The 16958-nt window shown below is 46.8% G+C and overlaps 1 protein-coding gene across 1 annotated transcript; it reads left to right on the top strand.

Moving 5' to 3' along the window:
- Positions 1 to 131: 131 nt before the first annotated feature.
- On the top strand, positions 132 to 6341 carry PROX2 (prospero homeobox 2). Its single transcript, XM_056493319.1, is given in 6 exon segments — positions 132 to 189; positions 1556 to 1737; positions 3300 to 4858; positions 5298 to 5409; positions 5870 to 6064; positions 6156 to 6341. Coding segments are annotated over 6 exon segments (2292 nt in total).
- The last annotated feature ends 10617 nt before the right edge of the window (positions 6342 to 16958 follow it).

The following is a 16958-nucleotide window of genomic DNA, read 5'->3' as shown; positions in this document are numbered from 1 at the left end:
ATACTAAATAGTATTATTTATGGATCACATACGTATAAAATATCTATGTATGACATGTGTTTATATGAACAGGTATATAGACGCTATTGTATGTAACAGTACATGTATTGTAATGTGTAATAAATAACCCTATGCATTACGAAAAGTGTCGTTTCGTGACGCTCTTCTCTGAAGCAGCTCTGCGTTGCTGTATGGCAGCTGTACCTGCGGTTTTCCGGCTCACCTTGGCAAACCGTGGGGCTGAGCTCGTGTGGGATGATGCTGCCGCCAGCATCACCCACTGGGATGCTGCATGGTTAGAAACGGGCAGTGAGGTCATTTCGCCGTGGGAAACAGGAAGATTAGCCCATAAGTAAGCCCTGCTCCTCAGGTTTGCTCTGTATGTTGAAAACATTTGAGAATTCCCCAGCTAGATTCTGTTTTCTTTCTGCTTCCAGGCAGGGAACCACAGGTGGAAGAAAACCCAAGGAACCTATTTACAGATTCTGAGAATCAGCCTGGGATAGATATAAAGGGCTGTCTGGCAGCCAGGCATCTCTCAGGGAGCCAAGTCTGGGTTATGCACATGTGCTTTATTTAGCCACTGCTTAATAATATATGAATGGTAAACTACAAGCTTCAAAATATGAGATCATTTTCAAAGGAAGGATGTTGAATAAAAACCAACAGGGGATAGTCTCTGAAGCTTTGAGGATGAGCTGACTGTTCTAATAAAAGATTACTGAGCCAGAAATGCTCTCTGCCAGGGATTTCTCTGTGATCTGCCTTTCGAAGGCTAATATCCTTGAACAATACTGACCACCTGATGTCAACTGCTTTTAACCACAGCCTCCTGTCTACCCAATGAATACAGTAAACATTGCTGCTCTCAGTAAGCACATGGAAGCAAAGCAGATGAAGCCCCAGGAGTGGCATGCATGGCTGGATTTTGCTCACCCACCCACAGCTCCTGCGTGAGAAGTGTCTGACAATCACATATGCTGCTGGGGCAGGCAGGTTTGTCCTGGGGCTGGGGTCAGGGTGTGCTCAGCTGGGAGTGAGGCAGCTCTGCAGGTGAAGCACCCTGCGACAAACAAGGGACTCTGTGTGGCTGCTTTTCCTGTGTTGTCCCGTTTCTTGGACATGTCCTGCTCTGCAGACCTCCAGGACAGCCAAAACATCTCCGTGCCCCCATGGTGTGGGATGTTGGAAATGCCTTCTTTCCATGGAAGATGGGTAGCTGGTGGGATCTGGGCCAGCTCCTTCCTTGCCTGTGGCACTGCTTGTCAACCTGGTGTATTTGCATCATCTCACCAACAGTTCACCATCCTGGCTCCTGGGTTTTCCAGCCAAATTCCAGGGGAAAACTGCTCTTGTGGGCCTCTGCCCACCTGGGCACCAGCAGCTCGGCATCTGAGAGCCCTTGCCTGCCTGGCTCCAGGGGCTGTGGGTGTGAGACAGCAGGGCAGGTGGCTGGACGCTGGTGTCGGAGCTGACCTCCTGGGTGTCCATCTGCATATTCAGGAGTCGTTCCCAGCTGGTTGGCTGCCTCCGGCCTCCCCACTCCCTCTTTAAGGCCGGAGCGCGGCGGGAGGACGCGCGGCGCTGCCCCTGCGGCTCGGCCGGGCACCGCGGCCACCGCACAGCGATGTGGCAGCTGCCGAGGGCTCTGGGGACACCCGGGGACAATTGCGGTCTGAGGGACCGCACGCTGCCCCGCGCACGGCTGTCCCAGCGAGCAGCGCCCAGCGAGCCCGTGTGCGGCGGGTTCAGCTCTGGAGAAGACGCTCTGCCCTCCTCTTCTGAGCATCTTCATCTCGCTCCCGTCCTTTTCTTCAGGTAAGAGGAGTCTCGGCTGCTTTTTAGAGTTCTGACGGGTGGCACTGGTGAAAGCTGCCAGTAAGAGCAGGAACCACGGCACACACCTATTAACTTTGTGGGGAAAGAGCTGCATCAGCAGGAGGGGTGTTGCTTAGGGAAGCACCTTCTGCTCCTGCTGTGCCAGGGATGCTGTGAGGGCTCATCCACAGCGAGCTGCTACAGCCTCGGGCTGGAGGCTCTGTTCCCTCCTTCCAAATCTCCAGAATAAAGTGGTAGAGCTGGAAACCTTTGGAAAGTGGAGGTCACCTTTCCAGCTCTGAGCTATCTGCTTAAAAGGGATGTAACACCCAGGTTCCAGGGGGCTGGGAAGCCTCAGCACAGGTGACAGGTAAGCTCCTGACCTTGCTGTTGAGCACAGCAGAAAAGAGAATTTGTGAGCAAGTGTGAAAAGAAGGCGTTCCTGGAGAAAAACAAGTGAGGTTACAGGAACCACACCTTTGGGGAAAGGATTAAGGATGGAATCTATGACTGCAAGCGTTTGCTGTGTGACTTTATTGGGTGCAGAGGGCAGGCTGAGGCAGCTGCAGGCAGTGGTGAAGCTTGGAACACAAGGGCAACGAGACATGATGCTGAGAGCTGCTGGCACCCCGGCCTTGTGCTGGCTGTGGATAAACCTAGAGACCCTACAGCAGACTCTTAGAAAATCGAAACCCTAATGGTCAGGATGGGTGGGGAGACAACACAGAACATTTGGTGTAAGATAACCCAGAAAATACTTGGTTTGTCAAGACTATGGCTCTGCAAAAGGTAGAGAAATTCAAGGGTGTTTGAAAAAAGGCAACCTGCTAAAAACCACTGAGAAGGGCAGGAGACTGATGGTGTTGAATATGATCAGGCATTTCTGGGAATAGCAAAAGAATCTCAGACTTTAAAGGTGTCCGGAAAAGACAAGAGATGTCCTAATTTAGTGCTGTAAAGCTTCTGCTAATTAAAGTGGACAAGGAAGAAACATCCCACAGGGACAGTTACTGTGTAATTGCCCAGGATACAATGTTTTACACCTTTTGCAAAGCTGTGTAAGCGGGGAACAGTGGAGGGGGTGGATCCCTGTTTGGAGCCAGCACGACAATTTTAAGCCTGGGGCTGCTGGCTCAGTATTTTTTCTCTTCCCTGATAATCCCCATCCTCATTTCTTTTATTCAGTGTTTTGCCAAGCACTTAGGAACCCTGTGTTGCGTTAGCCTGAACATCTCGGTGTATGCCTGGCTGGTGGTGGGAGGTGTGGCGGTGCCCAGGGCGTTGCTGCTGTCGTGTGACATCTGACAGCCTGCTCACAGGTTTTGCAGCGCCTGGAGGTTTCTGTCTGGGTCATTTCCTGGTGAAATAGGCTTAGCAGGGGAGCCACGGAAATCTGGGAAAAAGGAATCTCTGGCTCTGTGCTTGGAAAACTGCTGTATGAGGTCCTGTTTCTTGCTCTTTCTCCAGTTTCACACCACTAGCAGGCTGAACATCAAACATCTGGGAAGCCTGCCAGTCTGTCCAGGCAGGAAGAAGATACAATGGACAGCAGGACTGGCTTTGAGCAGGACAGAGACTGTGCCACTTCAGGGCATGGCCAGGGGCTGAAATTGGAGCCCTGTTTCCAGAATGACTCTCTCTTGCCTTCCCCCAATGCATCCCTGATACCACAGCTCCTCAGCCACACAATGGTTGGCAGGAACCTGGATCCCACCATTCTGTTCCCTTCCTCTCAGGCAGTGGCCTTACCTCATGACTACAAACGTGGTGCAAGTCCTGGAGAAGAAGCAGAAGCCCTGGCTTTCCCCAGGACCTGTGCCCCAGCTCCCTGTGCTCCTGATGGGGACCAGCTCTCCAAGCAGCACCCACGGGAGCAGCACTTGCGAGCCAAGCGGGCCAGGGTGGAGAGCATCATCCAGGGCATGAGCCTCCCACCAGCCCCTCAGGCATTTGACACCAGCCCAGAGGCAGCTTTCAGGCATGAGAGGGAAAGGGGTGGTGAGATGCCCCAGGAGAGCAAGAGGAAGCCAAGGGTGCCCCAGCAGGGCATGGGGACAGCTGGACAAGTGGCTCCCACAGGGAGCAGCTCCCATGCCAAGGGCTGCCAGCAGCTGAAAGAGCAGCTCTGCTTTCTAGAGCAGCAGTTGAGGTGGCTTCAGGAGAAGTTCTACCAAGTCTGTGATGCTGAGGATTCTGCCCAAACCCAGGAAGATTCACTGCCTGGAAGGCCTGAAGATAGACTGAATAAGGACAGTGGCACTGCCACCAGCAATCCATGCAAAGTGCCTCTCAGGAGGAGTGTCCTGGAGGTGTGTGGGCTGGAGCAGGCTGAGGACAGTGGTGACACAGGTGGCCTGCCCTTGACAGTGAGGGTACTCTCACAGGCCCTGAAGCACGAGCTGGCTGTGGTGACATCCCAGGTAGTGGACTCTGTCCTGAAGACTGCCTGGCCAAAGGCAGACAGCCACATCCAGAAGGAGCAGCACAACCTTCCAACGCTGGGGCCAGATGCCAGTAGAGAGTATTCTGCTGGTGGAAAATGCAGAAAGCCACTTGCTAAGCCATCTCCCATGAATGCACCAGGCTCCCTGGGCTCACCCCAGGCTGAAGTTGTGCCAGGAGCTTCGAGAAAGAGCCTGGGCTCTTATGCTGGCTCCTTCAGTTCAAAGGCGGTCAGAAAATCCTCTCAGGTACCCAGCATGGGTTATTCACTGGGCTCAGCCACCCCTGTCCAGCACAGCCAGCTGCTGAGCCAGCTGCTGGGCTACAGCCAGCACAGCCTCTGGAGCAGCAACTCTCGTGAGAGCCCACCTGCTCTGGAGAGGGGCTGTCCAGAGCCCCTCAACTTGCACTGGGGCACTGTTAAACTGAGGTCATCGATTGTGAGACAGCAGCAGCACCATCCCCTGCCCCTGAGCCCTGCCAACATGGAGAGCCCAGCACTAGTGCCAGCTGGCAGGGATGGCCACAGTGAGCTGCCAGCTGCAAAAGACGGAGCGCCCTTTGCCTTGACCCATATATCCTTTGGGGGCAGCTAAAGGTCTCTGGGGAATGTGCTCCCCTGGTCCTCTGGAGCCATAGCTTGGCACTGCCCCTGCCAGTCTCTGCAAGGCCAAGGTCCCTGCTGCTCCACAGGGGGCTACACAGGCAGGAAAAGAGTCCTAAGCCATGGAGGGGTACTGCCACTCCTCAGGGTTGGTCAGAGGCTGTAGCATAGGTGTGGGTACAAGCCTGCTCTTGGACCATACTGGGGGTCATATCATCCTAAACCATGAACAGGTGTCTCATGGAAATTCTAGTTCTCACAAGACTGTGGGGAGCATTAGCTTTCCCAGGGATTCTCAAAGAAATAACCAGTGGCTGTCCAGCCAAGGATGAACCCCCTCTGCCCCACTGACAGGCCATGAGGGGCTATGGGCATGGGTGTGTCAGGAGTGGTGCTCAGGGTTTGCTATGTGTAGGCTTTCCTTGACTCCAAGGCAGATGCAGGAGGCGCTGACCCCCGGGCACCTGAAGAAAGCCAAGCTGATGTTTTTCTTCACCCGCTACCCCAGCTCCACTCTGCTGAAGACCTACTTCCTTGATGTGCAGGTAAAAGAGCAGCAGACAGAGCTGGTGCTAGGGAGGGCTCCATGTGGTGTAGCATCTAGCCTGCCTCCCTGGGGAACCATGAGGAAAGGGCTGCTCTTGTGTTCCCTTGCCTTGCTGGCAGGAGATGGGGGACAGCACTCATTTCAGCCTGGGCTGCCCAGGAGCAGGTGCACAGGGCTTGGCACACCTGGGCTGTCAGCTCTTCACTCTGTGCAATCCAGATATTCAGATTAAAGCACAGCATGAATATGCCTTCCCACTGCAGGGCAGCTGGGATCTGAGTCTCAGTGTGGAGAACACTCGGACACCCCGATGTCGTTTGCTCCAGCTGGGGCTTTTGCAGCCTTGGGGCAGGGCTGGGTTTGGGCCAGTCCAGCAGTGCCTGGCTGGGTTTGCAGGGCCTCGTGGGTGGGGAGGATCCAAGCTGGCATAACACCATCCTCTTGCTCTCCCCCACCAGTTCAGCCGCTGCATCACCTCCCAGCTCATCAAGTGGTTCAGCAACTTCCGTGAGTTCTACTACATCCAGGTGGAGAAGTTTGCCCGGCAGGCCCTGCTGGAAGGCGTTGTGGATGCCTGCACTCTCCAGGTCTCCCGGGACTCAGAGCTCTTCCGTGCCCTCAACACGCACTATAACAAAGGGAACGACTTCGAGGTGAGCAGGGGGATCTGAGGGAAGGGGGTTTGTGGGATTAAGGAGGGACCATGACAGGGTGTGCCACTGGCTGGTGCCTGTCTTGCTGCAGGTGCCAGGTCGGTTCCTGGAGGTGGCCAGCCTGACACTGCAGGAGTTCTTCAGCGCCGTCAGGGCAGGCAAGGATGCCGACCCCTCCTGGAAGAAACCCATTTACAAAATAATTTCCAAACTCGACAGTGACATCCCAGAAGGGTTCAAAGCTGCTGGCTGCTCCCAGGAACTGCTTCACAGCTGAGTGTCTGTGAAAGCAGCCCTGGGTCGTGTGTGCTAAGCACCTCATGGGCACTCTGTACAGCACCTGTTACTTGGGGTACTCTTTGAGGGCCATGCACTCTCTGTAAGACAGCTCCTTAGGTGAGGCCTATCACTAGCCTCCTGTGCTGGGATTTTATGCTGTGTATTTTATTCTGCTGCTCAGAACTGGTGAGGACTGCCAGATGGGAGGCACAGAGATGAAGCCATCAGGTTGGAGCCTGAGAAGTTGCCTTGCCCCAGCTCTCCTCATGACCCTGGCTGAGCTGTCTTCATTCTCTCTTCCAGAGGGTCATAAACCAGGGCAAACAGCCTTGCTCTTTATAAAACAGGAAGAGGTCCTAGTAGTGGGCAAAGTTTCCTTGGCACAGCAGACTAGCGGATGTACTGAGTCCAAAAGCATGACTCAATTTCTGTCCAGATACAACACACCAGTGTCCAAAGAAAACAGCTAGTGAATTCCAGCATTTCAAGCACTCCATGGGGACAGTTGTTCTGTCTGGGATATGTAAAACTATGTTTGTGTTAGCCAGCAAGAATAACACTCTCCTCCACCTCCCCTGTGCTGTTAGACAACCCCCCTATGCAGCAGTGTTCTCTGGGATGCTGGAGGAGAGCAGCATGCACAGCCAGCACTGCTTGGCACTCCAAAGAGCCTCCATCAGCCCATCACCTGGGAGGACAGCCCCATGCTAAACACCCACCCATGCTCCCTCACACCGTGCTCCTGCTGGCAAAACTGCCCCAAGTATCTCTGCTCTACACCCTGCCCTTGGTGAAAGAGGAGAATGTTATTTGGGATCCATCAGTCCCTGTGGGTTTAACACAAGCTGGGGAAGAGCTGGGCATTGACATCTACAACCCCACTGCTGTAAGGTTTGTAAACTCAAGGAGTTTTCTTTACCCTGTGGCCAAGACTTAGTGACCACTCTTCTACCTGATGGAGGATGGTGAAGCTTTTTGTGTTAAGGGCTCTCTAATCCTGACAGAGGTGGCAGTGGAGAGGAAAAGGCTGTGAAGAGCAGGGAGCTCTGACAGGGGCATGGCATGAGGGCACTGGGAGGGCAGTGATGGGAACAACATACCTGTGCAAAACCCTCAGGGAGAAGAAGACTGGGAAAAGGCCAAGATAATTTTGGGTGTGCTTTAAGGTGTCAACTGGTACTAGAGTGCAGCAAGTGACTTGAGAGGAGAACCACAGCTCCAGCATCAGATGAGCACATGGGATGATCCACAGGCAATGCATCTACAGGAATAAAGAGGTGGTAACATCAGGACACAATGGGGAGCTCTGAAATAGAGGCAGTGTGACAATGGTTCCCCCATCATGAGTGTGGCCACGCAGATTTCCTGCTTCTTTTTGTATGTTTATTTCTCCAAGTTTATATATTTTACAATTCCAACACCAAATTTACTTGATTCCTTTTTAAATAAACACGTTGTTTAAGTTACCCCTTCACAACCACATAGACCTATTTTGATGTCTGTTCTAAAATGTTATCCTAGGAATTTCTTGCTTTTTGTTGGGAAAAATAACACTGCAGCAGAAGGGCAGTCCTTCAGCCAGCATTTTGGCGGGGTGAAGCAGGCCCCACTAACCAACATCAGTTCCTTTAAACTGCCCCCTCACCCCAATGCCTCATGGAATCATCTGCTCTGAAATGCAACTTGCCAACTTCAGCCAAGTGTGAGAGACCACAGAAGTGTCAGAGATGCAGAGGTAGAATCCACGCACTTCTTCGACACCCTATGGTCCTCTCACAAGCAGAGATCCTGTCTGGGGAGCCTGAGGTGCAGTTGCCTCCTCCAGGGCCACTTGTCTCTTTGGAGGCAAGAGGTTGCACCCAGACAGGCACAACTCTGCTGCTGAAGTCGAGTGAGCTGAATCAAAAAGTCTTCTGTTCCTGTGAGAGCCTTGGAAAGCAGCAGCCAGCTGAGAAAGGATGAGTTCACACTGCCTTCCCTCCTATCTAGGTCACAGATGTACTGATATGGAAAAGGCAGGTGGGAGGTGGGGAAAGCTGGAGTTACTCTAGGGGCAATGGAGCCTGAGGTGTGAGGCAAATTGGGTGTGAATTTCACAGTGTCCAGTCACTAGTGGGATTCTGCAGGGCTCCAGTTCTTTTCAACATCTTTGTTAATGACTTAGACTCAGGATTCAGAAGAATACTAAGAATAATAAACTTGCCAATGCCAACTCCCTTTGAGGGCAGAGAGCTTCTGCAGAGAGACCTCAACAAATCAGACAGATGGGCAATCAGCAATTGCATGAAGCTGAACAAGTGCAAGTGCCAGACTGTGCACCTGGGATGGGGCAACCCTGGTTGTGTACCTCCAGCAGCCCCAGAGGGTGAAGTGGAGGGGCAGGCACCGATTTCTTCTCTCTGGTGACCAGTGACAGGACTTGAGGAAATGGCATGAAGCTGAGTCAGGAGAGGTTTAGTTTAGATATCAGAAAAGGGTGTTTCACCCAGGGAGTGGCTGGGCACTGACACAGGCTCCCCAGGGAAGTGGTGACAGCCCCAAGCTTGACAGAGTTCCAGAATTATTTGAACAACGCTCTCAGACACATGGTATAACTCTTGGGGTGTCTTGTGCAGAGAGGGGAGTTGAATGTTGAGGATCCTGATGAGTCCTTTCCAACTCAGCACGCTCTATGCTTCTATGAAATTAAGGTTTCACTAGTGCTGTGCAGGGTACGGTGTGTAATGTCATTTACGTTCTAGTCCTACCCAAGATATAGAAGCTGGTTTTCAAACAGAACCTAATGGGTGCCTATCACCACAATTCAGTAGGGAGATTCCTACTGAAAAAGTGGGTCTGCTTGGAGGGCTGAGGGGAGAAGGGAGAGCTGCTGCCCACACAGAGACAATGGTCATGACTCCCAGGCTTGGCTGGGCTCTTGCTTCACCATTTCCCACTAATTAGCCAAGGAAGCAATTGGGGTAGTGCAGTCACTACTGCTGAATTTCATCTTTAAATAAAACATTCTTTCCTTCCCTCTATCCAAATTTCTGTGGTATATGCAAAAAGCCCACAGGCACTCATAACCATCTCCTCTGGGAACAGTTCCTTGGGGCTATCCTTTTACATTTCCAATTGCATTCCTAACAACACACCAAGTCCACACAGATATGCAGCAGCAAAGGCTGCTAAATATTTAAAATCACTGATTTCTGCCTCCAGGCTGTGGCTGCTGAAAGAGAGAGGTGCAACCACACTGACTAAGCTGGCAAGGGCCTGAGAGCCCTTATGTACTTCTCTATGTTAATACTTACCATAAGAGCCCTTATTACTCGTGTGCAGCTAATTAAAGCTTGAAGTTCCTAGTGAATGAGTGCCCTGTGTGCCAAAATAGCTTGGGGGAAATTGACAATAACACATATCTGTTTTTTTTCTTTTCTTCCATTTAATAACTTGCACCTATCTACAGTGAGTGAACCAGCCCTAGAAGTTCCCAGCTCAAATGAATGTTTGTGAAAGGATCCTTCCCTCAAACACACATGCTTAATTTGACATCAGGACACATCTCCATGTAAGTGTCCCTTGGTGAGCCAGTGGCCCACGCTCATGAAAACTCAGTATTTGCTGTCCCATTAAATGCACTGGAAGGACAGATTAATCCAGGTTATAGTACAATTACCACAATTGAGAGCTCTGACTTTCCTCTGCAGCAGACAGCCCTTCTTCTGCCTCCTGTGTGCAGAGCTGCCCTGTGCTGCAGACCCAGCACCACCTGGGGAGAAGGTGAAGCGATGCACAGAGAGACTGTGGAGAGCAGTCCTAAGGCTAAAACAGGCTGTGGAGACACTCAGGACAGACTGGTGTGTCTACCTGATAGCAAAAGCTTTTTCCTTTCAAACACCAAGAAATAATGTAATAGATAAGCCATGGACCAGGAGATGGGAACTGGGGCTCTGCCAGGTGCCAGTTTAATAGCAGCAGCCAGGTGAGCTGCTCTCCCTTGCCAGCATGTAGCCCAGGGGCTTTTGAGGGAGATACTCTGACCAAGGATACACAAAGGAGTGAGAGCACAGTCAGCCTCTGCTGGAAGCTGTCTCCACTACCCAAGACTGGTGCTTGTCTTAGAGAAGAGGGTGGGAGATGATAGCAGACAGGCTGCTAGAGAAAAAGCACATGAATACATAAAGACCAAACCAATAAATCCATTTTTAAAAGCAGGCCTGATAGAGGAGGCTTGAGAATGGCTCTTCACATAAAACCACAGAGAGCCGTGCACAGATCCTAGGGAAAAGCAGATTTAGGTCAGCACTCAACACTTTGAGGATATTGTTCATATTTATATACTAATTCCTTCTCATCTAACTGTACAGGCTGCTGAGTGGCAGGGACTTCACCTGCCACTAAATCACTAAATCCCACGATCAACATTTTCCTTTTTTTCTGGTAATATGCAAACATTATTTAGCACTAGGTTTTTTGATTAAAAGTTTATAGGGTAATTTTCACTTTATGTGCAAAGGTTAAACACTGTTCTTGTTTTTGCTAATCCAATAAAACAGGCACTACAGATTACCTACTAAGCAACTCTTAATGACACAGCATAAAGTCCAACTGGCACGAGCTGAAGTGGTAGCTTCCCTCCTGGTGTTTATTGCTTTCTCACTAGTTGTTCTACTAGATTTAAAAGGATAATTTTTAAAAGTGCCAGTCTGTACCCAATAGCATCAATCTTTTTGTCTTACTGCAATCATGGAAAATAAGCAGCAAAAGCTAAGTGGTGAAGTGAAAAGGTGAGAATATGAAAAATACAAATAGAGGAAAGAACGTTAAACTTCAAGGAAGATAATTTTACTGGGTTTTCCAAAGCACATTTGTGTCATCCATAGCTTTATACAAATAAATGACAAAAAACACAGTAGTATTAAAAAAAACCCTAAATACCTAACATGTACACATATAAATATATCTACACATCTCAATATAAAACCTCTCCTCATTTGGTTTTCAGACAGCAAACAGCTTAAGTAATTGTTTACAATTTCTAGTTTCCAGCTTTTTAAGAAAAAATAACTATAAGGAGAACAATAAAAGCCACCAAGAATTCATGCTCAAGGAAAAAGTGAGACCACTCCTATACATCTCTGCATGTACTGAGTCCCTATGATTAGCAATACAACCTGTGTTGAAATAAAAACAATTACAAAGGCTGGTTTTAGATAAAACACTTTTGGAATAGTACCTACATTTAGTATTAAAAAGGTAATGCTGTAAAATGGTGGTTTTAAAATCCAGAGTGCTCACCCCTCTTGCACAATCATTATAAAGCAGAACTATCACCTGTTCATGTTTTGCAATGTCCCAAGGCTGCAGCTGTGAGAACACAGATTTTCCAGTTGTTTTTTTTGAGGAAGGCTGTGCCCATACAATGGCATTTCCTTCTGAGCACAGAACACCAGGTGCTTTTTACTTGGCAGTGCTCTTCAAATAACCTCTTGGGAAAGCACAAGCTCCAGTGCAGCATCCAGGGTCACTGCTGCTGTTGGAGCTTCACTGCTCTGTGACTTCAAACAAACAATTTTTTCTGTGACTTCAAACACTTCTTCTGCAGCTATCTAACCCCTGAACTTCAGTGCAAGCACCTCCATTTCTGACTAAACTTTTAATAAGCAATATCATCCAAAAGACCAGGGCAATTTTTGCAGGAACTGGAAGCATCAAGAAGTTAGAAACACCATCTCAGTCTTGTCAGTGAAAGCATTCATGGCACAGTTTCTTGGCTGTAACAAAGTTGTGACAGACCAGGCCAAGGTGGGAGTGCTTGATCTGGTCACAAACCTTCAGCTTCAAGAACTTCATTGAGCTTTATTTATTGGAATGTAAAGAAGACACAACACTATACTCACCCACGTGTTGGCACTTAACTGGAGACATGTCCATTAACACCGTATAATTTGCTTGCACAAGCATCTTCCAACCTGCAATGGAACCAGGATGCTGCTGGCAATGTTTTCTGCATTTGAATAGTCATACTGACCAGTGAAACAAAATCCTTGCAGATCCTGGGCTTACTCAAAGATGATCTGACATCATTTTGCAGAAGGGGCCACCTCCTGCTAGAAGGAATTATCTTTGGACCGGTGTTTCTTGACAAGTGACAGTGGAGATTTGCAGTGGCACAGAGCATGTTTGGTGCAGAACAAATTGCTGCTGTGTGAACTCTTGACAAAACTACAGAATCGTCTTTCTCTTGAGCTCCTGCAAGGCCATTTCTATAAAACCGCTTTGGGTATTTCAAGCAAAAAGAAAGCAATTTCTCTCCTTTACACCCTCAGCAACACCAATGACTATCCCATTCCCTGGTAACAAGTATAATGGTATTGATATACTCCGAATACCACAACACCATCTGTGACCATTTGCCACCTAATTTATTGGCAATGAAAAGCAAGTTTAGCTCTTCACTGTGTCATGAGTCACAGGCCAATCACATGTGTCATGAATCACAGTATTTATGTGAGAATATGCCAACTTGACAAATAATGACTATGAAGGCCTCAGCCAGTCAGGAGACATGCAGTTACCACCACAAGATCTTACCTCTCTCAATATTACTGTGTGGCCTGCTATGTCAGCCAGAGCCAACCATCAGCCTCAGGGCCATCCAACTGCTTTTTCTGCAGAGGCTGTTCTTTTGCAAATAGTGGCAGTAGCAGTCCTTGGCAGATCAGCTTCTCATTGTAAATGATGCTGGAACCAGTGTGGGAGGTGTTCCTTGGCAGCACTGCACTGACATCACCTGAAAGCAGAGTGTAGTGCCCCAAAGGCCTTTTCAGGAAGTTTACTGTCCCTTGCATCATTCCTGAGACATAGTCACGATTCAAGGATCTTGCTGCTTCAGCAGTAAGCAAAACTCAGTTCACCATCTCACAAAGCTGCTCCTGTAAGCCTTTTGGTGCCATTTCAACTGTCTTTATTCAGTCTATTATTGAATGGTCATATGTTTGCAATCATTCAGTGGCTTTTCCCGCTGGAACTAAACCACAGAACTAGAAGTCCACACCAAAAAAAAACACCTCTAGCACACTGGAAGCCAAAGTCAAGAAAGGATTCTCAGACATACAAAAAAATAATTAAGAAAGCTGGAGGAGAGGGAGGTAGAGAGGATAGAGAAATGCCAAGTACTGTAGATGTAACTCAGATATCATGCAGGCATAAAACAGAAATCTAGAAATAATGGAGTAATGACAAGGTAAATACAGCATTCAAAAAAATCAGGTCCTACATGAGAAAGATCTACGTATGATAGCTCTAAATCCTGGTACAAAGAAAAGAGCACTGAGAATTAACAAGGAGGAAAGTTTTATGCAGATGCCTCTCCAATGCCTGTTTTTCCCCAAAAGAACTGTAGCACTGGGAAAGTGTCCTGCCATGACAACTCATTTCTGCACTGATAAGATTGAGCACACTTATGTTATCAATACATATGACCATAGCATGGCTTCAGACATTCGGTGTGCCTCAGCACATGAATTCACATCATACATAGTTCCAAATTACAAGACATTCATCCACTACCCCACATGAAGATGCAGCATTCCCCCAAATGTAAAATGGAAGAGGACTGACTCATTAGGATAAACCCCTAGATAAAAATCAACCTAATTAGTCTATGAAGAGTTACAAGGTGAATTTCTGAGAAGCATCCCTGAAGACATGCATGTTTGTGCCATTCCTGCTCAGGTAACAGGGCTTATCTGCTCCACATAACTGTTCAGAGCTTGGCTCAGATGTATCCTGGGTACAGGATGGAATCCCTGTGTGCACAGAGTTCAAGGGCAACATATCAGTGACTGCCAGAGACAAGCTGCTGCTTCCAAAGGCAAAACTGCTCTTAAAATAAACCAAGTTCTGTCACAATGACATCAGCAAAATCCACAGCCAAACAAAAAAATACCAGTTGGTAGCAGTGTTAAGTCAAAAAAATGTGGTGCCTAATTGCAAAAGTGGTGTTTTACATATTATTCTGTTTTCAAAACCTTATTTTATCACAGTTAGAAAACCAGAAAAAAAGAGGAATCTGACATTGAATGCTGAACTCCAATTCTAATTTTTTCACAATGTATTCCTACATTTTTACACTTTCCAAAATTCCCTAGAATATTGTCCAGTCTTGATTTTGCTGCCAATTACACTCTTTTTGCCAGCGAACATGCCAACCATATGCATATTTGCAAAATGTATTAATAATGTCATTATTTCCATTATTGCTTATTTATCAAAGATTTGAAACACTGAAACTAGTTTCAAAAAAGCACCTACATATTGCAGGAAGTTAGTAATGTCTCTACTACATATAGACTCCATGTGTATACTCAGCTACACTGAAATCTGCTTGCCAGGTGTATGCAACTTGACACTAACACTGAGAAAAAAGAAGTAACAGCAAAGTCTGAAAAACAGCAGTGCAGAAGGCTCTGAAGGCCACATACAGGTCTTAAATCTCTGTTGGATAGGACTAATCCAGCTGGAGAACTGAATATAAAGGAAACCAATTTCATCATTGCACATTTATGTAATATACATTTGAGGCACATTACACATTTGTTCATGACCTGTGCTAGCAAACGCATTTAAAAAATTATGCCCAAGTAAGTTAATTATGTTCACAACAGAAGTTTATTTGTCTCTCCTGTACCTCAAGGATAGCAAGTAGCTTTTGCTGTTGAAAAAAGATGTCCCTCAACTTGATGCATATAGCCAAGGAAAAGTTCAGATAAAAGGAAATGCCACAATAGTCCAGAAAAGAAAAACCAATGTGTATTACACTCCTGCAAGAATGTAGTCATCTCATTACTAACCCTGGACCTCATGCAGACATGTAGGTGGTGTGTAGATTAAATTTTGCTTCACTAGGAATGATAAACAACTGCCCATGCACAAGAACACAGCACCGGCATTTTCTGCTCACAGAACTTAGCACCAAAAACTTCATACACTAAGAAGAAATGTCTGAATGAATAGAGAAATATTGCAATGTTCCTTGAGAAAGGCCATCTTTCTCCAAAACTCTGCAATGACTACTGCTGCATCAGAGGATGTAGTGAAGAATAGCCTTTGAGAGAGAAATTCTCTGCACAACTGTAGCTTTTCAAATGAAATTACTTACACATATAATGCAAAAAACTATGCAAGCAGAGTTCAATATGATATGATATGATATGATATATGGTCAGCATTTTTGCATAAGCAAAACACAAACTGTGCCAGATTTAACTTCTATAAAGTCCTTTCCTTGAACACAGCATATTGCTAAATGTAGCCAAGGAACAAGAGAAAGATGGAAGTCTTGTAGAAGGAAGACCTTCTACAAGCCAGCACTGATATAACTGGTAAGGAAGGTGATGAAGAAATGTTTATCACTGAAGGTCACAAGTCTCAAAAGTCCCCCAAAACTGAACCAAAGTCAAAGAGTCATTTCTGGTTTTACTGAGGTAAATCTAGCTTTTGAGTTAATTTTTATTTTGCTTCAAGTCTGTCTTCAAACAGAACATAACAGTATGCACCGTTAGCATACTGCTATCAATGCAGCATACTCACCAATTCAGTGTCTCTTCCAAAAGATTAGCAAAAGAATTGCTTAAAAGGCACCTGAACATTTTTCTCTACATTTGAACTGTATACACTGCAATGAGACTATAACAGGCAGGCTTTGAAGTAAAAATGAGGAAGTTTATACCCAAGTTAACTTTAGGGCCGTCCCTTCAGCCTTACAGCAGACTTTCTCTGGCTACTGGGAGAAAAGAGATACAAGGAGTTACATTCTTAATAAAGCAACATGAAGATCATAAACTTCTTGGAAAAGAATATTCACATTCCTACCTAACTATAAAGTACCTCCTGCAAACTGTGCAGCAATCACATTGTACATTGTGGAAACCTATTTGAACAGTTCACATTAGAGCTTCAAGTTTGTTTCATTATGACAGTTCTCAGTAGTGCCTCTGTATCAAGTTGTGGTTCTGAGACTTCTTAGCCAGAATAAAGTTAGCAGGTTCTTCTACAATAAGTATCCTTAGTGTTTTGGCTTGGATAGTTATCCTTACTTTTCTAAAAAAACAAAAAAAAAAAACCAAAACCCACAAAAGATGCAACAAGAAATCCTGGAAGGCTTCAGAAGCATTATTCTTACTACAATATATTTAAAGGCTTAACACTGCAAAAGCAGCTATTAGCAAGTTAAATCCCATTTTCCATTAGAAATCAGCAGTTGTCATGCTTTTTCAGAGGATATATATGACCATTTAATTTTGATGCCTCTCACTAAAGCACAGGAAAGATCTTGTTCCATGTTTATGCAGCCTGTAGGTTCAATGGAGCACAAAATCTTGACTGTGGACTGCAAGTGATACTCCACACAACAGCACAATGTTAATCACTGATTTTTTTTCATAGAAAAGTGGCCACTTTCCTTCATGAAGTAGAGGCTATTGGTTTATAACTCTATCAAGCAATATGAAACCACAAAAATCAAATTATTGTGGAATCAATATCACGTTTTTTCCCCCAATTTAATACTAACATTAATCCAATGCTTTACTGCCATCTGGTTGTCATTACATGAAAAATCTTGAATTCT

Source organism: Oenanthe melanoleuca, chromosome 5, assembly GCF_029582105.1.
Source record: "Oenanthe melanoleuca isolate GR-GAL-2019-014 chromosome 5, OMel1.0, whole genome shotgun sequence".
NCBI lineage: Eukaryota > Metazoa > Chordata > Aves > Passeriformes > Muscicapidae > Oenanthe > Oenanthe melanoleuca.
Note: the sequence above shows the minus strand (reverse complement) of the source record. Positions and strands in the feature narration are given on the sequence as shown.